This window comes from Canis lupus, chromosome 21 (genome assembly GCF_048164855.1).
Source record: "Canis lupus baileyi chromosome 21, mCanLup2.hap1, whole genome shotgun sequence".
In the NCBI taxonomy this organism is placed as follows: domain Eukaryota; kingdom Metazoa; phylum Chordata; class Mammalia; order Carnivora; family Canidae; genus Canis; species Canis lupus.
In genome coordinates, this window is record NC_132858.1 from 5,077,000 (window position 1) to 5,098,500 (window position 21,501).

The 21,501-nt window shown below is 55.3% G+C and overlaps 2 protein-coding genes across 5 annotated transcripts; one reads left to right on the forward strand and one right to left on the reverse strand.

The window, feature by feature from the left end:
- Positions 1 to 17: 17 nt before the first annotated feature.
- ACTN3 (actinin alpha 3) lies at positions 18 to 13,746 on the forward strand. 3 transcript variants are annotated; one of them, XM_072790016.1, is made up of 21 exons: positions 20 to 816; positions 4,797 to 4,911; positions 5,088 to 5,207; positions 5,524 to 5,610; positions 5,688 to 5,775; positions 6,247 to 6,325; positions 6,410 to 6,491; positions 7,203 to 7,288; positions 7,597 to 7,689; positions 8,123 to 8,353; positions 8,469 to 8,616; positions 9,683 to 9,833; positions 10,400 to 10,508; positions 10,600 to 10,740; positions 11,006 to 11,188; positions 11,600 to 11,734; positions 11,829 to 12,008; positions 12,398 to 12,544; positions 12,632 to 12,697; positions 13,214 to 13,372; positions 13,455 to 13,746. In XM_072790016.1, exons 1-21 carry the CDS (start codon positions 250 to 252, stop codon positions 13,611 to 13,613), a joined length of 3,126 nt encoding a protein of 1,041 aa, XP_072646117.1. In that variant the 5' UTR covers positions 20 to 249; the 3' UTR covers positions 13,614 to 13,746. The 3 variants fall into 3 exon arrangements, with proteins under 3 accessions (XP_072646116.1, XP_072646117.1, XP_072646118.1); XM_072790015.1 differs by having other exon boundaries at positions 18 to 816; positions 12,398 to 12,697; XM_072790017.1 differs by lacking the exon at positions 20 to 816 and adding an exon at positions 4,007 to 4,126 and having other exon boundaries at positions 12,398 to 12,697.
- Positions 13,747 to 13,881: 135 nt separating this feature from the next.
- Positions 13,882 to 18,762, reverse strand: CTSF (cathepsin F). 2 transcript variants are annotated; one of them, XM_072790031.1, is made up of 14 exons: positions 18,486 to 18,758; positions 18,151 to 18,249; positions 17,790 to 17,874; positions 17,636 to 17,697; positions 17,436 to 17,511; positions 16,747 to 16,860; positions 16,479 to 16,627; positions 16,294 to 16,390; positions 16,134 to 16,214; positions 15,349 to 15,468; positions 15,205 to 15,269; positions 15,015 to 15,105; positions 14,529 to 14,587; positions 13,882 to 14,447 (listed from the first exon to the last, which is right to left on the reverse strand). In XM_072790031.1, the coding sequence occupies exons 1-14, from the start codon at positions 18,693 to 18,695 to the stop codon at positions 14,373 to 14,375; spliced, it is 1,383 nt and encodes a 460-aa protein (XP_072646132.1). In that variant the 5' UTR covers positions 18,696 to 18,758; the 3' UTR covers positions 13,882 to 14,372. The 2 variants fall into 2 exon arrangements, with proteins under 2 accessions (XP_072646132.1, XP_072646133.1); XM_072790032.1 differs by lacking the exon at positions 14,529 to 14,587 and having other exon boundaries at positions 13,882 to 14,467; positions 18,486 to 18,762.
- Positions 18,763 to 21,501: the final 2,739 nt, after the last annotated feature.

Consider the following 21,501-nt stretch of genomic DNA (forward strand, 5'->3'; position numbering starts at 1 on the left):
GGTGCCCCGCCCCTCCCGCAGAAGCCCCGCCCTCTGGGCTCGCTGGATGGTTTGGAGGATTGAGTTGCAGTCTCGGTGGCGTTGGGGTTTCCCGGCTCAGCACATTCCCCCTCAGCCCCCAGCCGCCCCGATATTAATAGCTCTGCATCATCCATCCAGCTGGCCTGGAACCCCTTCCCGTGCTCGAGTGTCTCCGTCACCCCAGAAAACATTCAAACAGGTCGGCGCCTCGGTGTTTCTGACTGTGAAATGGGGATAGGGCTCTGTTTCCCACCAGCGCGACGCAGGCAGAGGGTCAGGAGGAGGCCTGAGAGGCAGCTTGTAGCGGTCAACAGTCACTATTATTATCGTCATCTCCGTTGTACTCATGAGGAAACAGAGAGGGGCCGTGGCTTTCCCATGGTCACACAGCACCCAAGAGGCGGAGCCGGAACGGGAACCCCGAATCTCCGCTATGGGATCCACCCCGGCGCCCCCAAATCCTTCAGTCCCCTGGTCTCAGGGCAACCTCTTGCCTGGTGCCTACCCAAACGCCCTCGCCCCCATCCGGCCCCACCCACCTCCCCCATATTTAGCGCGAATCCGATCCGGGGCTGGGCCGGGCGCTACTTAACGCGGCCCGGGTGTTCTGGAGAGCGCGGAGCGGAGCGAGCCAGGAGCCCCAGCAAGATGATGATGGTTATGCAGCCCGAGGGCCTGGGGGTCGGGGAGGGGCCCTTCGTAGGCGGCAGCGGGGGCGGCGAGTACATGGAACAGGAGGAAGACTGGGACCGCGACCTACTGCTCGACCCGGCCTGGGAGAAGCAGCAGCGGAAAGTGAGTGCTCACCCATTTTCAGATGGCAAAACTGAGTCCTGGGAACCCGAGCTGTTTGTCCTTGGCATCTCAGCACGTTGGGGGCAGAGCCCGTTTTGACCCAGAGTTCCACGACCTAGTCGGGGCTCGGCCCACCAGTCCTCCACTGTCTCCCAGAGCTGGAAGAGAGGGCTGGGAGAACTCGTGAGGGGTTGAGGATAACAGGAGAGTTTCTGGGGTCCCTGCCCCATAGGGTTCATCACCCTGGGCCCACTGCCCCACTTCTGCTAGCAAAAGGGATTGGGTGAAGCCCAGGAGATACAAGTTTGGGGAGTGTGGGGAAAAGAATCTTTCTCCCCAGACCCCTCGACTCTCTTAAATATCCCAGATCCCACCCTAAGGACTTCCAGCTGGCAACTACTGGACTTGGGTATGTGCAGGAGTAGACAACCCTCTCAGACCCTCCCTACTTTCTCCTCTCTGTTCTCCCTACCCTGGGGTTCATTGCCACACCATCCCAACTGTCAAATGAGGAAACTGAGGCCCAGAAAGGGACAGCGATAGGATCCAAATCATATACTGTCAGAAAACAGGATCCCCCCTCCCCTCGAACCTGAGGGTCTTTGCCCCCTGCTTGCCCCTGCCCCCTGCTTGCCCCACCCCCACTCCTTCCCAAGATACCCCTCCCCACCCCAGGGGCCCTAAATCTGCTAAAAAGGTCACAAGGTCAAGAAAGAGGGGAGCCTGGATCCCCTTACAGAGTAACCTGACTCTCTGGCCAGATGGACACTTTGTGCTGAGGCAGCGCCTTGGGGGAGCTGGCATGGGGCACATGAGCAGCTGCTGCCCAGACCCAGCCTTGTAGGGCACTCAGGCCCCCTCCCTGATCTATTTTCACTCCCAGACTTTCCCAAGTGGAGGGGGCAGGACACCTGGGTTCCCAAAAGAGAAGATGATCCGGTCTGGAGTGAGGAGACTTTGAGGAGTGGCAGGCCAGGGAGAGGGAGGACACCATGAAGTTATTGGACCCTGCTGAGCATTTGCCAACAGTATGTGATTCCAGGAAAGGGCAGGGAACAGGAGTGCTCGGTAGAATTTGCAGGATCTGAGAATCCTAGGATTTAGAATCAGAGCACTTCTGCAGGGTTAGATGACAGGAGATGACCCCAGAGTCCAGGAGGCTCAGCTGACTAGGTCCGGGTGACACGCCTCCCCTCTGGATCCTCCTGCACCTGTCTCCAAGCAGGGCTGCGGTCCTTGGGTCTGGCAGTCTCCTGGTGATGTCATCCCTGCCCCTGGCTCCAGCTGCTATCTGCTCTGTGACAATTCCTACCCCCACTCCACCCACCAGATTTCTCTCAGATCCAGGTCCACATGCCCTTCATAAGACACATGCTAGTCTGTAACTTGCCTTCCTCATTCAATAAAATATCAGGAATACCCTTCCATCCCGGCCTACAGCCTCCCACTTCATCCATTCATTCAACGGTTGTGCAACGTAGATGCTCTAAGCAGCATCCCTGGAAGTTGGCCGTCTCAGAGTTTCTTTCTCCTCCAACCTGAGCATCTCTGTACTCAGCTCAGCCCCGTCCTACCCCTGCCTACCCCTTCCCTACCCCTGTGTCTTGGAGCACTCCTTCCTGCTCCTGCCTGATGCCTGAGTCCTCTTCATTCAACTTCATTCAAGAACATTCATTCAATATTTCTTAGGGAGGTCCTACCCCAGGCCAGGCACTGTGTTAGGTGTCAGGACTTTAGCAGGAAACAAAATAAAGCCTCTGCCTCAGGAAGCTTACACTTCAGCAAGGAAGAGTGTTTCTATCCTCTGGCCTTACCCCATTCCCCTTCCTGACACCCTTCCCCCCTCACCCCCATTCCAGTTGCCAGCTTCTCACTTCTCTCTTCTGCTCTGCCAAGCTGTTTGCCTCCACTCTGCCAACAGAAAGAGCTTTCTAAAACACAGTTCTGCCCGCCTCCCTCTGCCCAGAAGCTTCCCTGATTCCCTGTTGCCCTCAGGATCAAGTTGAAATTCCCTGGCTTAGCACCCAAGATCGTGCATGACCTGGCCCCTGCGGCCCCTCCGGCCCGCCTCTCACCACTTATACCTCAACACCCCCAGCTTCATTCCAGTGGCACCCAGATAGCTGTAACCCCACAAACCTAGCAACTGTTTCTCACTGCTGAGTACTTGCCTGCGTGGCTGCCTCTGCCTGAAATGCCCTTGCCTGCCCTTCTCTGCATAATTCCTGGTCTTTCATTGTAGCTCAGATCAAATATTAGCCTTCCCCAAGAGATCGCCCACATGATTTGAAGAACGCTTTCCTTCTTTTCCCTGACACTAGTCTCCCCTAGCACTTCTCAAACCAACACAACTCTTTGATCAGCTGTGAGCTCCTTTAGGGCAGGGATCACATTTCATTAAGTCATGTTTGTCAGATGAAAGAATGCCCTTTCCTCTACCATGGGAGCCCCACCCAGTCTTGCATTTCCCCCTGCTTTATCTTACACCCAGAGCATCTCAGACTCCATGGTTGGAGAGAACTACAGAGACTAACTGTCTTCTCCTGGGCTTGGGGCCCATCAAGTAGTGCTCAGCACTCACTTATATACCTCCAGTGACAGGAAGCTCACTCCCTCTCCTTATGACAGTCCCTTGAGTTTAGAGCATCATCTTTCTTTTTTTTTTTTTTTTAATTTTTATTTATTTATGATAGTCACACATTGAGAGAGAGAGAGGCGGAGACATAGGCAGAGAGAGAAGCAGGCTCCATGCACCGGGAGCCCGATGTGGGATTCGATCCCGGGTCTCCAGGATCGCGCCCTGGGCCAAAGGCAGGCGCTAAACCGCTGCGCCACCCAGGGATCCCCATCTTTCTTTTTTTTAAGATTCCATTTATTTATTCATGAGACACACACACAGGGAGAGAGAGAGAGAGAGAGAGAGAGAGAGAAGCAGAGACACAGACAGAGGGAGAAGCAGGCTCCATGAAGGGAGCCTGATGTGGGACTTGATCCCGGGACTCCAGGATCACGCCCTGGGCCAAAGGCAGGCGCTAAACCGCTGAGCCACCCAGGGATCCCCCTAAAGCATCATCTTTCAAGTCCACCTTCTAGGGCAGCTGAAAAGCTGGCTGAGGGAAATAATTCCAAAAGACTTCCAGGGCCATCTCCCAGGATTAATTTCTTTGTTGGGGGGGGAGTGCTCTGAATTCTAGAATCCTACCAAATCAGAGGAAGAAGGACCTGGGACATCATGAAGTCTGGCCAGTTAATTGTACAGATGGGGAGACTGAGCACAAGGAAGGGCAAAGGGTATGCTCCAGGTCACAGAGTGAGTAGTATAGACTCTATCAAGGACTCTATAGCTGATGGGCTTGAAGGCTTGGTGGATTAGTGGAACTTGCGTACCAGGCTGCAGGTCACCTCCATTCCCAGTAAACACAGAGCTGCATAGCAGCCCTCCCATCCCAGATGGAGGCTGAGGCTGGAGCTGACTCTAGGGAGAGGGAAAGGGCAGTCACCTCCAGGACCTAGGTCAGCCTGGTCCTTGTGCCCAGCTGGTCCCTCGCGACTGGCAAAGCTCTTGTACCCTTGTGTTCTACTTGGAGGCCAATTCACAATAGCCCTGGGATGTCAGTGGGGCTGAGATGACAGTAACACTGGTGCACAGTCCAGAATTTTTCAGGTTTTAGAAGGGTGCAGTCACCCTGTATTGGCCCTTGTGTGTCAGAGGGTCCCACACTTTGGAGCATACACTTTGCAATTTTCCAAATCCCCCTCCAGTACTTGAGACTGGCCAAAGCTGACATGCCCCAAGTTCCAACTGGGGCTGGTGTGGGCCCTAGAGCCCATTTTTTCTTCTCCAGGAGAACGAAAGCTCAGAGAGAAAAAGGGACTGGTCCTGGATGCAGAGCAAGCCAGTGGCTGGGGCCTGGGGTTTGATGTCCCTATTGTCCCCCAGACCTAGTGCTAGGGTCTGAGTGCTGTTCTCTGCCCTCCAGACCTTCACTGCCTGGTGCAACTCACACCTGCGCAAGGCTGGCACCCAGATTGAAAACATAGAGGAGGATTTCCGCAATGGCCTCAAACTCATGTTGCTTTTGGAGGTCATTTCAGGTGAGGAGGGCAAATCAATGCACAGGGACCCCAGGACCTAGGGGAATCCAGAGAGCTAGGGGGAACATGACAGCCGGGTGTTGGAGGGGACATGGTGGGGGAATGGGAAGTTTGAGGACAATGTCTTCAGCTTCTTCTTGTGACCTTTGACCCTTGACCTCTCCTTTTACACCCAGGAGAGAGGCTACCTAGGCCAGACAAAGGCAAGATGCGCTTCCACAAAATTGCCAATGTCAACAAGGCCCTGGACTTCATTGCCAGCAAGGGGGTTAAGCTGGTGTCCATTGGTGCTGAAGGTGAGGAAGTGGCAGGAAGAGGCCTGGGAGGGGCTTGAAGGGTGGTCCTGGTGTCAGCAAGTCACTTCTGGGACCCTATCTTTTCAATTGAGGGGTTACCCATCCATGCTTCATGGGAGGGGCCGTTAAGGGGCAAATGAACCTGAAGTGCTGGCACAGGACCCAGCACTGGTGGGTGTTCCATGATTGAACACTTATTGGGTACCAGCTCTGGCATGGGAGACAAGGGCCAAAGAATGGAGCAGGGAGGAAGGCAACTGAGGCAGTATAGGCCTTGAATGCCAGATGGAATCTGTCCGCATTCCCCACCCTACAGAGATTGTTGACGGGAACCTGAAGATGACCCTGGGCATGATCTGGACCATCATCCTTCGCTTTGCTATCCAGGACATCTCTGTGGAGGGTAAGTGATGAGGAAGCCCGTAGGGTGAGAGGGCCCAGACCCCTTCCCAGCTAACACTTTTCCCCATCTCCACCCAGAAACCTCTGCCAAGGAAGGCTTGCTCCTGTGGTGCCAGCGGAAGACAGCTCCGTACCGCAACGTCAACGTGCAAAACTTCCACACCAGGTCTGTCAGCCAGTCAGCACAGCACTCGCGCTTCTACTGGGCTCTGGGGCACAGAGCAGGCCCTGCCACAAGCCCCAGGAGTGGGGCCACCACAGCCAAGTTCCCGGAACAGTGTCTGAGAGGAGGAGGGCTCAGTCGATGTTGAATCGAGTCCAAGAGGGTGAGGGAGGATCCCTGAGGGACTACATTGGAGACGTCCCTGGAGTGGCATTCCAGCCAGAGGGACCCTTGTGAACAAAAACCTAGAGGCCAGAACCATCCAGACACTGGTGTGGCCCAAGGACAGGGTATATGAAGGAATCATGGTGAGCTTGAAGGAGGTGGTCCAAATCTGGTAATGAAGGGCCTCCGATGCCAAGCCAAGGAGTTTAGACTACTCCATTTTACTGTCCTGATGGGGATGCTCCTGGAGGGAGGGTAGGACAGAGCCTCAGCTTGAATCCAGGCCTGACTCCCCTTCTCTCTGTCCAGCTGGAAGGATGGTTTGGCCCTCTGTGCTCTCATCCACCGACACCGCCCCGATCTCATCGATTATGCCAAACTACGAAAGGTAGGCCTCTGCCGCCTCCGAGCCCCAACTCCTCAACCTTGGCCCTCAGCTGACATTTCACCTCCCCTGCTCCCACCCACCTAGGATGACCCCATTGGCAATCTAAACACGGCCTTCGAGGTTGCAGAGAAATACTTGGACATCCCTAGGATGTTGGATGCAGAAGGTGAGAGGGAGCCCCACACAGCCGAGGACTCTGCTCATTGACTAGAAACATGGTCCAATCTTCACCCCTTTGCCCCCTGCTCTTCCCTCCCCTGGAATGCTCTCCCCCTCAGCCCACCCTCTAGTAAAACTCCTTCCTGTCCCAGGCCCCCATCTCCAGGAGCCCTCTATCCTGCGCCCCTGCCTCTCCTGTCTCTCTCCTAATGGCACCACCCTCAGCCTCACATCTCAGTTATACTAGGGGCACCTGGGAGCATAGGAGCTCCTTAGGGGCAGGTCATGCCTTTTGTCCCTTTGGCCGAGCAAGGCTTTAGTGAGTTGAGGCAGCAAACATTTTCTGAGTACTTGGATGTGTGGGTACCAATGGATGAGGAGATCTTGGGGGAAAAGACAGATAGATGGCCCCAGAGTGATGGGATGTTAGACACACCAGGCACTGTGCTTCTCGGGGGCTGTAGAGTCTGCTCCCACACCTGCTCCCTCACGCTTTTTTCACCCCATACAGGACAGTTACTGGGCCCTAGGGTGATCAGAGAGGGCTTCAGGGAAGAAGCAGACACTGGATTTGGGGTAGCTGGCAGCTGGTGGCTGTGACTAGGTGTCTCTACCCCTCCCGTCTCAAGGGAGCTCTCTACCTGGTTAGGGGCATGAGTCTGTTCCCCAAGCCTGGCTTTGGCCAATAGCCAATAAATACCTCACTGCTGTCCCCTAGACATCGTGAACACCCCAAAGCCTGATGAAAAGGCCATCATGACCTATGTTTCCTGCTTCTACCATGCCTTTGCCGGGGCTGAGCAGGTAGGGGGTCGCCGCTGCTGCTGCCCGAGCTGGGTTTGTGGACCAAGGAACCTAACCCTGGCAGCATCCTCACATTTGGAGGTGCTGGCCCCCCGTTGGGTGGGAATGCCACTGTCCCATCTGCATATCCTCAGTCTCTGGGGAATTCAGGAGCAGAGGCATCTGGCCTGGAAGCTCCCTCCTCATCCAAAAAGATGTGCTCCCCTACTTGCCTGGACCCAGGTTTTAAGGGCTTTACAGAGGAAGGCTGAGTTGGGGTGTCTGCAGCAGTTCGTTCTAGTGCCCACTTTCTTCAACTCCAATGATAGGCAGAGACAGCTGCCAACAGGATCTGCAAGGTGCTGGCTGTGAACCAGGAGAACGAGAAGCTGATGGAGGAGTACGAGAAGCTTGCCAGTGAGGTGAGACTGAAGCCTCCCATACCTGTGCTCTCCTGACCCTGGCTAGCCCAGGCCTGGGCCTGCAGAGCTCCCCTCACCTTAGAGGGGCCTTGGCCTCCTCCCACCTCCTCCTGCCATCTTCACTCATCTCCTGCCCCTTCTGCCTGTCCAGGCTCCTGGTTGTTCATGGATCCACTCACCATTCATTCATCTACTCATCCTTTATCCATTCACCCATATTTAGAGCAGTCGCATGGCTCTTTGCTTTGTGCCAGCCTTCACAGGCCCCTGGACTAGAACATTTACTACCCTACTCCTTCCCTGATGAGTGGGGACCTGTATTCTGCTTGAGGCCTGGCCTTCTGGCCACAGCCCCAGTATGGGTGGAGAGGGGTAGGTGGGGTGAGCAGGCCAGCTCAGAACTCTCTGCACTGTACCTGCCTGGCCTTGGCAGCTGCTGGAATGGATCCGTCGCACCATACCATGGCTGGAGAACCGTGTGGGCGAGCCCAGCATGAGTGCCATGCAGCGCAAGCTGGAGGACTTTCGGGACTACCGGCGCCTGCATAAGCCACCCCGAGTGCAGGAGAAGTGCCAGCTGGAGATCAATTTCAATACACTGCAGACCAAGCTGCGGCTGAGCCACCGGCCCGCCTTCATGCCCTCCGAGGGCAAGCTCGTCTCGGTGAGCCAGGCCAGGGGTAGAGTGACCCCTGCTCTGCCCATATCCTCGGGGTGACATTGGCCCCATCTGTACAATGGGCAAACCCTGATGGAGGGCACCTCTGCCTGCCCCACAGGATATCGCCAATGCATGGCGTGGGCTGGAGCAAGTAGAGAAGGGCTATGAGGACTGGCTGCTCTCAGAGATCCGGCGCCTGCAGCGGCTCCAGCACCTGGCTGAGAAATTCCAGCAGAAAGCCTCCTTGCATGAAGCCTGGACCCGGGGTAGGAACACCTCATGGGCTTGAGTCTGTCCTGAGGTAGAGACTGGTATGGGTGCGTGTAGGGGGCGTCCTGGCGGAATGTACAGGGTCAGGAGAAGTGTTCTGCCAGGAAGGTAGTGACTCGTTTTCTAGACCCACTCTGACTTTCTGTGCAACCAAGTCACTGCTCCTTTTTGGGCCAGTTTCTTCATCTGTAAACCTGAGCCCCTGTCTCCTGGCTCTGGCCTTCTGTAGCTCAGCTCTGATTAATCTGTCGTTTATTTGTACCTATAGCAGGTGGGTCCCCAAGCCTAACAGCAGGAACGTTAGGCTCAGAGCATGCTGATGGCAAAACACTGCATGAGTCAAATATATTGCTCTGTATGAAAACATTCATTCTGTATTCTTTTTTTTTTCATTCTGTATTCTATCAGGGATTTTGATCCTACAAATAAATGATCCCTGCCTATAAATAACAGACAAACGTTAATAGTGGATTATAGGCATAAAGGATAACAGTGGTTTGTTACAGCAAGAATTCCTTAAATATATAGCTATTTATGGGACTCTGAGGTTTCCGAATCTTTAAACCTGTTAGCTTCTCTGCAAAATGCAGTGGCCCTCAATAATAATAATAATTATTATTATGATTTTATTTGAGAAATAATGGTAATTCGTTCTCAAAGCGCTTTTACATTCATCATTTATTCATCCAACAAATATTCCTAGAAGGTCTACCAAGTGCCAGGCACTGTGCCAGGCATTGTGGAAGCTGGTGAGCAAAGGAAACCAGGTCGGAGCTCACTGGGTGTAGAGTCGTTGGGAGGTAGTTCGCTATGCAGTAATACCCCAACTGTACCGAGGACCACCCTGAGACTTGCAGAGTCAGGGACGCTGACGTCATTTACGGGTCATACCCAGGAGCAGGAGCTTCACTTAATTTTATCACCCTGGCATCGCAGAACAAACCCCCTGGGCAGGTGTCATCACCTGCAATTTCACAGATAAGGACTCTCAGCCTGGCTGGAACCCCTGGCTCCGGCCGCGGCCGCCGCTGGGTGACCCGAGCCGGGCCTCTCTCCGAGTAGGGAAGGAGGATATGCTGAGCCAGCGCGACTACGAGTCGGCCTCCCTGCAGGAGGTGCGGGCGTTGCTGCGGCGCCACGAGGCCTTTGAGAGCGACCTGGCAGCGCATCAGGACCGCGTGGAGCACATCGCCGCGCTGGCCCAGGAGCTCAAGTAGGCGTGGTCCGCTGCTGGGCCCGCCGCTCGGTGACAACTGCCCTACCTGGCTTCGCCCCTCACCCGCTCTGCTCCCCACTGCCCTCCTCAGTTTAGGAACCCCGCCTTGGTGTCCCATCTTTCCCCATCGCCACTTGATCCGACCCTCCTCCCGTGACCCCATCCCTATCGCGGGACCCACACTCTACCGGCGCTCCGCCTGCCCTACCCCCGTGACCTACCCGTTTTGTGACCGTCCCCTTCGACTCCGGGCCCTGGTCAGCTAGCTCAAAATCTCCCCGGCAGCCTTGGCTTCCCCGCCTCCTCCTGTAAACCCGCCCCTTCTCGCACAATCCCACCACCCTCATCCAAACTTCGCTGGGGACTGAAGCTGTGGGCCCGCGAGCGCCCCTACCCAAGGAATGCACTGGAACCCTTATCTCCACCTCCCAGGAATGCTCTCCTTCAACCACACCTGCCCTGGCTCCCTGGCGCCTTCACCACCTGGGGTATCCCAGGAAGGCAGTCAGGAGGAAATCTATGCTGTGGTCTGACCCCTCCATTATCCCCTTTCTGGTCCCCAGTGAGCTGGACTACCATGAGGCAGCCTCGGTGAATAGCCGCTGCCAGGCCATCTGCGACCAGTGGGACAATCTGGGCACGCTGACCCAGAAGAGGAGGGATGCGCTAGAAGTGGGTTTGGGGGCCAGGGGGCTGAGGGCTGGAGACTGGAGGCTGGTGAGGGTTGGGCAGGCTGCTGACTCACTATCCCCATGGCCCTTAGCGGATGGAGAAGCTCCTGGAGACCATTGACCAGCTGCAACTGGAGTTTGCTCGTCGGGCAGCGCCCTTCAACAACTGGCTGGATGGTGCCGTGGAGGACCTGCAGGACGTGTGGCTGGTGCACTCAGTGGAGGAAACCCAGGTGGATGCGGGGGTTCCAGTGTGGGGGGCTGGATGGGGTGATAGGGAAGCTGGCCTAGAATCCTGTCAGCCCTTTCTTTGGGTTCCTGGGGACTGAGGACCGGAGGGAAACCCCAGTTCCCAAATGTTAGGCTGGGAGACAGGAGGCCTGCATTGAGCCAGCCCTGCTGTGGACCCACTGGTTGGCCTGTAGCACATTGCTGCCCTTTCTGTTGCCTGTGGGAAGTGAAGGCTGCCGGCTAATGCTGCCCGCCTGTCATTCCCAGAGCCTGCTGACTGCACATGAGCAATTCAAGGCTACGTTGCCAGAGGCTGACCGAGAGCGAGGAGCAATCCTCGGTATCCAGGGTGAGATCCAGAAGATCTGCCAAACGTATGGACTGCGGCCCAGCTCCACCAACCCCTACATCAACCTCACACCACAGGACATCAACACCAAGTGGGACATGGTCAGTGCTGCCTCTGACCTCTCCCTGCCTCCCCCCAGCCCCCGAAACCTCAGCTGTCCCAAGCTACGGATCTGGGATCTGTCACAGCCTTTGTGGGGCACTGGATAAGCCACCCTGCCTGTCACGGCTCCATCTGTAAATTGGCTGTAACAGCATTTTTCTATCAGGCCTGATGTGAAGTAGAATTAAGCCTGGGGTATGGACATCTTTATAAAACAACTGAAATTACAGTTGTATCATCGGCCCCATTTTACAAATGAGAAAACAAGCCTAAAGAGGTCAGGTGACTTGCCCAAGAGCTTGTTCGTCTTGGCTGACAGTAGCAGGGACTACTCTAGGGGTTGGAGCCTATCTCCCCTCAAAGCTGTCATCTGGCTCAGTGGCCCCAGGCACAAGCACCCTTCTTCCCAGGTCCGAAAGCTGGTGCCCAGCCGTGACCAGACCCTGCAGGAAGAGCTTGCCCGGCAGCAGCTGAATGAGAGGCTCCGGCGACAGTTCGCAGCTCAAGCCAATGCTGTTGGGCCCTGGATCCAGGGGAAGGTGGAGGTACGGCTTGGATGGTGGGGTCAATCTGGGCGAGGGAGGCCAGGGCCGGGCCACAGGGAGCTGGGAGCTCCCATCCTGCCTGGGTCCCCTACAGGAGGTGGGGCGCCTAGCCACAGGGATGGCTGGCTCTCTGGAGGAACAGATGGCTGGACTGCGGCAACAGGAGCAGAACATCATCAACTATAAGAGCAACATTGACCGGCTGGAGGGTGACCACCAGCTGCTGCAGGAGAGCCTAGTGTTTGACAACAAGCACACCGTCTACAGCATGGAGGTGGGACTCACCTGCTTAGAAGGGCGGGAAGATGGCCCTGTCTGGGGAAGCCCAGGGAAGCCATAGCTGGACACATCATGCATGCACCAGGAGGGGCCCAGTTCAGCTTGGCCAAGTCCCCCAGTGTGCCTATGGGGATACTGAGATTCAGCGAGGGAAGGTGACCCATTCAGAGTCACATACTGGTCTAAAGCCGGGCCAGGACTGGTCATGACTGGTTGACAACGCTTAATACAAAATTAAGTCCTCAGTGGAACCTCCAGATAGGGACAAAGGCCCAATAAGGTGGAAGACTTGCCCAGCATCACACAGCAGATTGGGAGTAAAGCTGGAACTAGTGGCCAGGGCACTGGCCACGTACTGACTTGGCCTGTTACCTGTCCCCCCAGCACATCCGCGTAGGCTGGGAGCAGCTGCTCACCTCCATCGCCCGTACCATCAATGAAGTGGAGAACCAGGTACTGACCCGAGATGCCAAGGGCCTGAGCCAGGAGCAGCTCAACGAGTTCCGGGCATCCTTCAACCACTTTGACCGGGTCAGCGAGGGCCCAATTCTGTGGGCGGTGGATGTGGGGGCTGGTGGGGCTGGAGGACCAAGTCTGATATGCACTCATGCACTACAGAAGCGGAACGGGATGATGGAGCCTGATGACTTCCGGGCTTGCCTCATCTCCATGGGCTATGATCTGGTGAGTGCCCCCAACCTGCATCACAGGAGTCCCATCAGCATCTCTCTCCTGTATCATGATCACCTACTGTATCTCTCCCACCTTCACGTGCCTTTCATTTCCCCATCACTCCCACTGGGGCTGGGAGAATTACACTTTGCCTCAGGGCTGTCAAAGGCTCAGAGAGGCAAATTAATTTGCTCAAGGACACAGCTAGGATTTGGACTTGGTTGTATGTGACTTGAAAGTCTGAACTTGCAACCCAGAGAAAAACAGCACTACAGAGAACTCCAGAAAAAAAGGTCAGGACCAAAGAAGGGCAACAGGGGCATTGCCAGGGGCAGGAGGCAGATTTCAGTTTAGTAGAAAGAACTTCCCATAAAGCCAGACCTAAGGCTGCGACATAGCCCATGAAGAGAAGAGAGGACTTTGTAACTGGGGTTGTCAAGCCAAGGCTGGACAGAGCCCATGAGGGGACACGAGGAGCCTTCTGGCTTTAGCACCCATGTGTGTGGTGTCTGGCCTCTGTCCCTGCAGGGAGAAGTAGAGTTTGCACGAATTATGACCATGGTGGACCCCAACGCAGCCGGCGTCGTGACCTTCCAGGCCTTCATCGACTTCATGACCCGAGAGACAGCTGAGACTGACACAGCTGAGCAAGTTGTGGCCTCCTTCAAGATCCTGGCAGGAGATAAGGTGAGCCCCAGGCGGTGAGGGGGCTAGCGTGCTGGGACAGGGAACAGAATCTGTGTGTCCTCAATAACCTTCTCTCCCCCAGAACTACATCACTCCTGAAGAGCTGCGGCGGGAGCTCCCTGCTGAGCAGGCCGAGTACTGCATCCGTCGTATGGCACCCTACAAGGGCTCTGGGGCTCCACCTGGAGCCCTGGACTACGTGGCCTTCTCCAGTGCCCTCTATGGGGAGAGTGACCTCTGACCTCAACCCCTAAGACTCTAAACGATTCGGAGAGAGGGAACTCCCTCTGGATGATCCCATCCATCCCTTGGGGCAAGGGCCTCAGAGAACAGCCTGCTACATACCTCTGAATAAAGACCCATCCGTGAGCTTCTCCCTATCTCCTTTTTGTTCCTGAAGCAGAAGCTGGGCCCTCAGGCTCCTGGACAGGACCAGCTGCCCACCCTTGACCCTCCTGAAGTCCCTACCACCCTTATTTGCCTGTAGGTACTGAGCATTCACACCACACTGGAGCCTAGGACACCTCTTTATTGCTGTTAGAAAAAGGTGGTTACAATAGTTTCTCTACATATGTAAGGAAACACTGTCCCTAGATCCAGGGGTACCAGAAAATTTATAGCATCAGAAAGAGGAAAGCCAGGGAAGGAAGCCAGAGCCTGCTGAAGACAGAGCTGGGTTTAAGACCAGAACATTTTCTTCCCACCTGCTCCTTACTCAAGCCCAAGGTTCTGGCCCCAGCCTCAGTTGCCAGGACATCATCCTTCATCTCAAGAGCCTCCTAGCTACCACAAGTCAACAAAGGTGCAGTTGGGGAGCTTCAGGGTAGGAGTGGGGTGGAGGGGGTAGGGGCTTTGCCCTCGCCCAGTTCCTTTTGCTCACCCTGAGGTACCCGGTGCCTGGCCCTCAGTCAGCTGTGCCTCCTGGGAAAGGGCCTGGACGTGCAAGCCAGGCTGAGGAAGAGGTGGCTCTGGTCAGCACCAGGTCCTGCGCTGGTGCTCCTTAGTTCACCACTGCCGAGCTGGCCATGGTGTTCACACCACAGGCCCCAGACCCACGATGCAAGTAGTAATAACCCTGGAGGGATGGTAGGTGGGCTGGTGAGGACAGGAGGGCAAGATGTGACTGGAGAGCCAGGGCCAAGGAAACAAGACTCACCTCCTCACCCCAGTCAGTGCCCCAGCTGTTCTTGATGGCCCAGAAGGGTATGCCAGAGCCTGGGAAGCAGTGCGGAGTGCAGGGGGTCAGGGGCCCCCGATTCTCCAATCAGGGCCCCCAGCACTTTGCACTCTCCCAATCTCTGCTGTGGCCTACTGTGACAGGTACTAGAAAAAGAGCAGAAAGCAAGACAGGCCCACCTACGAGCCTCCTGGAGACCTGATGTGGCTCTGGTGTTTAGGGGGGGGCACCCAGCCACCCGCCTCTAGCAGATGATTGATCTGTAACAGTTCAACCTTCCACTGCCTCAGCCTTCCAACCCAGAGAGGGGGTGGATAACTCTGGCCTGGCCTACAGCCTGAAGCAGAGGTAAGGAGAGGGTTCCCAGGCATTCCTTCAACTTCCCCCTCCAGAGGTCCTGAAATGCTGTGGTCCAACCTCTGTGATCTGAGGTGGATGGGCAGAGAGGGGGTCTGTGGAACTCACGGTTGCCATAGCCCACAAGCAGTACAGCATGGTCGATGAGCCAAGGGCTGCAGAGGGGACGCAGTGGGTGGGAGATCCCATGGCGGTAGAACTGGGGGTGGGAAGAATAAAGAGTAAGGGGACACCTCCAAGGTCAAGTAGGAAGGGAGTTGGCAAGAGTTGGGCAGGGGCAGCAGAGCTAAGGCCTTACCTGCATGCCAAAGGCATTGATGGCAACGGAGATGGGGCCCTTCTTGGCCAGCCAGGCTGCCAGTTCTAAGACAGGTGAGGGACAGTGTCAGGGACACCCAGGCCCAGCCCCACCTGGCCTGTCCCCACCATAACCCTTACTCACTCTGCTCATTCTGGCTCAGCTCCATTGAGTCGTTGATGTAGACCCTGGCCTTCTTTGCAGAGAAACTGCAGGCCTGCAAGTGGCCCTGGTAGCTGTAGTCATCCTCGGTCTCCAGCCCTCCTAGGGAATGGTGGGTGTGGGATAGGGTAGGGAGAGAAAATCTAGACCCCCGAGTACCCTACACTCATCTTCTCCTGGCCAAGGGCTATACCCAGCCCCTTCTGTGAGGTCTCAAGGTCCCCATCCATCCCAGACCAAGGCCATGCACTCTGAACAACAGCCTCCCTCTAGAGATGACAAAACAGAAACTAAGGGGGCTGAGGGAGTAACCAGTGAGAAATGTGGCTGAGATGGAACTCCACTCTCATTTTCTGATCCTTACTCATCCCAGCACTCCTGCCACTCTTCACTTTGGCTTGCTCGTCCTACTCAGTTCTGCTCCTGATTTGGCCCAGACCCCTGCAGGCTCTCAGTCGCTGTACAGCCACCTCAGTCCCTCAATCTTTCATCCTTGGGCCACTGAAGCCCACTGCTGAACTAAATTGCCAATTTAAGTCAATACCTCCTCTCAAGGGTGAGGTGTGTTGCTACCTGGTTTAGTGGTATTACAAAAATACCAAGACCCTCTGCTATGCACCAAGAGCTTTAGGTATTATCTCCTTACTTAATACTCAAAACATTCCTAAAGAGCTGATTTGTTCAATGTCTTCATTAAAGATTAGCATTGAGACCGGAACCCAGTTCACGTGACTCCCACCACCCCTTCTGATCCCATGAATGCATACCCAGAGTCATTATGGCTGAGTAGGCATTGGAGGGCAAGCCACCCAGGCAGGCCTTGTCCACCTTGTCACAGTCCAAGAGCTCTAGGAGACAGAAGGCTGGTCCTGAGGAGCCCTCTGGAGGGGCTGGGCTGGGGACAGGGGTGTAGAGTGGGATGCTCACCCTGCTCAGAGAGGGAGAGCAGGGTCCCCTCTTTCAGGAACCACTGGCCCTCCACATTGCCGGTGACTGAGAAAGCCCAGCAGGACCCACACATGCCCTGCAAGAGACAGGCAAGATCAGGGCTGGGTACCCTCCCAACCCCAGGGCAGTCCTCATGTCCTGCCATTGCGTCTTAGGGGTCCAACCTGGTCCTTGACTTTGGTGACAGCCCCCTTACTCCTCCAGTCCCATTCAGGTGGTGGGGCATGATCGCTAATGGACTTTGCTAGGCGCATCTTCTTGCCACGGTTCTCTCTTAAGAGTGGATTCAGGTAAATGGTACGGAACTCCTCCTCTGTGGGCAAAAGTGAGCAGGGGATGGAGGCTAAGAGTATAAGGCAGCCCTGATCAGGAGCCTTGGGAGCAGACCCTGACTCTTTCAGTCTCCATGAGGGCTCTGGCCACTACTTCTACCTGTAAGGTCACTGAACTTGGTGATCCCATACTGAGCTGTGCCACGGTCTAGTGCCTGGATCTTCTGTGCTCGTACCATGTTGTTGGAAAAGACGGACATGCGCCACTCGGCTTCTGAGAACCAAGGAGCAGGAGAGGAAAGACTTAGACCCTAGGCAGATCATAAAAGGAGAGGTACTTGGGACTACCAAGCACAGATTTCTCTGGGAAGTAGGTGGGCTCTGGATCAGGCCTAAAGCTCTTTCCAAGGACAGAACTCTGGGGGAGGGCTTGGGGCAGGGGGAGGTCCAGACCTGCAAGTGATGAGTGGGAGGTGGAAATAACTTTTGGGGCCACACTGAAGTGATGGTATCCCAGGAGTGAAGGCAAAACCAAAATGGGCTCCAAAGGGCATCCTCAGACAGGGGGTCATGGGAAAAGACTACCAGCAGAGAAAATCTGGCCTTTGCCCCATCCCATTCTATCCAGACTGATGGAGACCCCGTGCTTCCTGTCCAAGAAAATCAGATGCAAGAATGGGCCAGGTAACTGTCCAATCCTGCAAGGCTGGGCAAGAACTTGGGGGATTTAAGGGATCCTTGAAAGGATGTACTGCCTCTTGTGTCCTTCCCCTCCCCAGCACCAAGGTACCAAGTGGGGAGAAGGTCCTGATCTGACTGGGACAAGTACAGCCAAGGCTGGATCCTTACCCTCTTTTGTCTCATAAGTCCGATTATAGGTGGTAACAAACTCCTTGAAGACTGAAGCCATTTTCACTGAAAAATCCTAGAAAGGCACAGGGATCTTTACAAGAAATCCTTCTCACACTGACCAGGAAGCCCAGGCCAGGGTGACGGAAAGGGGGAAATAAAGCAACAACCAGCTAACCAGATGGAGATGGGCTCCTCACCTGGGGCAGGGGGTCCTTGTTCAACAGTGGAAGGACTGAACTCAGAGTCTCATTTCTGTCATCTGAATAGGGTTGGAACAGAGAAGAAATCAAGGCTGAACCCCGAGTGAAGTCTGATCTGAACTATGCCAGTATCCTTGGGCTATCCCAGCACCTGTAACCTTGGTATCCACTGGGCCACAGTCCCGTCTCAGCAGCATGTGTTTTCCTAGCTCATCTAAGACTTCGAAGCTGCAGAGCTGGAAGGAGAGGAGGAAGCCAGTCTCGGGGCTGGGATGGGAGCAAGGCCTTGGCAAGATGGAACTGGAAGATCCTTGTGTGAAGATCACTTCCAGAGCAATCACCCCCACAAGTGCAGAATGAGGCAAAACCAGCACTCTGTCACCCCCGCTCTTAAAGCATTTTAATTTCTGGCCCTAAGGGCCTGGGAAGTGACTCAGGGTGAGGTAGTTGCTGCCTCCTCTTGACCCAGACTTCTCATGAGGGCAGGGAATCACAGGAGCCCTATCACTTACCAGGGTTTTCTTGGACACAGGGAGCTGGCACACCGTGGGGTCGTTGCAGGGAGGCTCCTCTAGGGTCGCCTTCAGGGAGAACAGCGACCCGTGGCCCGCCTGGATGAAGGGGCGGGTGAGGCAGGCACATCTACCCCCCCCACCCCCGCAGCCCATCCTTTCCACAGCCCCGCCGTAACCCCCTTCCCTCTCCCATCACCAGAAGTTCGTCTCTCGGGCGTCCAACGCCCTCACCCCTGGCCCAGGCCAAAATTCCCGACCTTTGGACCAGCCACCCCCCCCCCCGCCCCGCCTCACGCACGCCCCGTGAAGCCCCACCCCTGGCGCGTTCTCACCCGGCGGACGCGGCCGCGCACCGCCCCCAGCGCCGCCCGCCTCCCCGCAGCCCGGCCGCGGTTGTACATCTCCAGGGCGAAGCGGGCGGGCCCCAGCAGCTCCGGGTACGCCGCCTCCCGGGCCTGCGCGTCGGCTGCTTGGCGGGGCGGGGCGGGAGCGGCGCCCAGGAGCAGCCCCAGCAGCGACAGCAGCAGCGGCCAAGGTGCCATGGCGAGGGCGAGGGCGAGGGCGAAGCCGGGGTCCCGACCAACCGACTGGGCGGAGCAGCCCGCGGCCAGAGCGGCCGGCGTCCCTCCCTCTGCTCCCGGGGCAGCAGGGCGCCGGCCAATGGACGCGGGCCCCGTGCGCCTGCGCACCCGCTTATTTACGCGAGGCACGTGGGGCGCGCCGGGGGGGGGGGAGGGGGAGGGGGAGGGGAGGCCTGGGGTGGGTACCCTGCAGCCTTGCGGCAGGTCGGTGGACACGTGGGCCGAGCTGCAATCTTGGAATAATCCTCTTAGGCCTTGGAGCTGTTTAGGGAGGGGAAAGGAAGCTGGCTTGAGAATGACAATAGTAACTAACTGGTTTGGTTGGTTGGTTTTAGAGCTTGGGTTCACAGCTTGACGGCCTCTTTTGAGGCTCCTTGGCTCATCAGCAAAATGGCACTTGGGACTTGGTAGTGCCTCGGGCTGTTGTGAGGATCTAACACAAACACGCAAGGGCACACGGTAACAGCTAAAGCGAGGTGTCCGGTGTAGGGACTGTTCTTTGTTTTTGTTTTTTTTTTAATTTATTTTTTTAATTTTATTTATTTATTCATGAGAGACACAGAGAGGGAGAGAGAGGCAGAGACACAGGCAGAGGGAGAAGCAGGCTCCATGCACCGGGAGCCCGACGTGGGACTCGATCCCGGGTCTCCAGGATCGCGCCCTGGGCCAAAGGCAGGCGCCAAACCGCTGCGCCACCCAGGGATCCCCTGTTCTTTGGTTTATTCAAGCTTTCACAGCTGTGTTCCAGGGCCTAGCAAGAAGATCCATGAACAGATACATCGGGCATAGTGCTGCCTGCTTGGAGTTCAGACGCTAGTGGAGAGACAGACGAGAAAGAGAAATTGTCCTGAAAGGTGTTCCCAGCCGGGAAGAGAGAGTTTAAGGGAATTGAGGAAATCCCAGAAGGGGATGGAGGGTTAATTTGGGTTTACAGAGTGTGGAGAACTAATAATAAAGCTCACCCAGCACAAGCCTGACTTGTTAGGGCAGCAGAGATCTAAAAAGATGAAGTGACTTTCCAGCTACTCAGAAATAAGTGCTGAAGCCAAACCAGAGCCGGCTTTGAGCTCCATCCCGGTTGAGGTCTGAGAGGAGATGCCCTGAAGGATTCCAGCAGGTGCTTCTCTCTCCCTGCTATGCACTCCCCAAGTTAGGCTCTTGAGGGCGCCCCCCCCCCCCCCCCCCCCCCCCCCCCCCCCCGGTCTCTTACTGGAAAAAATCCCAGGTCCTTAATACTGCTTTCTAAATACAAAGTTTTGGAGTAAAGTCCAGTTTGTCCTCACCCTGCTGTGCACTTGAAATGCCAGCGTCCCTCTATTTGCATCTCCTGAGAAGTTCAAGCTCTTGCACACCTCGGAAACCTCACACCGCTCTTCCCTCTGCCCACTTCCCAGACACCTTTCAGTTCATAGTTTAGAGGACGCCCCCCCCAAGAAAAACCATCCCTTACCCACCCCCACTGACCCTGGCTGGGCTAGCTGCCACTGCTGCTATACTCCTAGATGCCTGGCTCCTCTCACACTTCCTCTCACACTGGGCTGCAATTTCCTTTTCACTTGTGGCTGTCTTCCAGTAAGCCAGGAACTGGTCAGGGCAGGGATCTTATTGTCCTGCTCGCTGTCACTTCCTCGGCACCTAGCACAGTGCCCTGCTACATGTAATACCTACTTAATAGGTGTTTGTTGAATGACTTAATGACTCCTTTGGCATGCCCTGGCTTGGGCGTGATGTCACCCAACTTTCATTTAATGCATAACATCACTTTCTAGAAGGATAAATAGTATGACTATGGCCAGTCATGGTCATGGCAAAAGAATCTTAGAAATGGGGATCCCTGGGTAGCGCAGCGGTTTGGCGCCTGCCTTTGGCCCAGGGCGCGATCCTGGAGACCCGGGATCGAATCCCACGTCGGGCTCCCGGTGCATGGAGCCTGCTTCTCCCTCTGCCTGTGTCTCTGCCTCTCTCTCTCTCTCTGTGACTATCATAAATAAAATAAAAATAAAAAAAAAAGAATCTTAGAAATGCCTGCTGTGTTTGACCCAGGCACCCTACCTATGTCTATGGGAGGTCACATACCCATGCTCCCACATGCATTTCATCTCCTGGAAGGTCTGAGACTGAATGAATTAAAAATAGGGATTTCTATCAGCAAAGGCAGTGGACTTTTCTTAGATTCGGGTTTCCGGAGATCCACATTGGCCTTTGTGGGAAACAATCATCTTCCTTAAAGTTTGCTCTCTGGACCCTGGAGCCACCTGAAAAGTGTCTAGGGAAGAAGGTGACTAGTTTTTTCAGCAGAGTGAGGCAAGAGAGCATAATTATAATTAATGGTGCAGTGGGGGAGGGAGGAGAGAGGAATATTTAAGGCATACCTTTGTTACCTTGGGCAATTCTCACAACCCTAGAAAACAAATATTCCAAGTGAGGAAACTGAAACCAAGACAGAGGAATTGAGAGCACCCCATGAGAGAAAAAGCTGATTTTTTTTTTCTTTTCTCCTTTCCATACTTCTCTGCATGCACCCCTGCCTGACACTGCCTTTTGTATGTCCTCTGGGTGAAGATCAAGGAGTCAATGATAATATCTTTGGAGTCTTCCAGCACAATAGATAATATCTAAGGAGTTACTGGGTAAGGTCATAAACTTCTCCAAGACCCCTGACTCTAAACACCTTGCCACCTAGATCCCTGGCTCCAGGGCATATGTGACTTGTAGAGGACCCCTGAACACTCATCCTTGTTCTACCAGTTCCTGGATACCTGAGAGG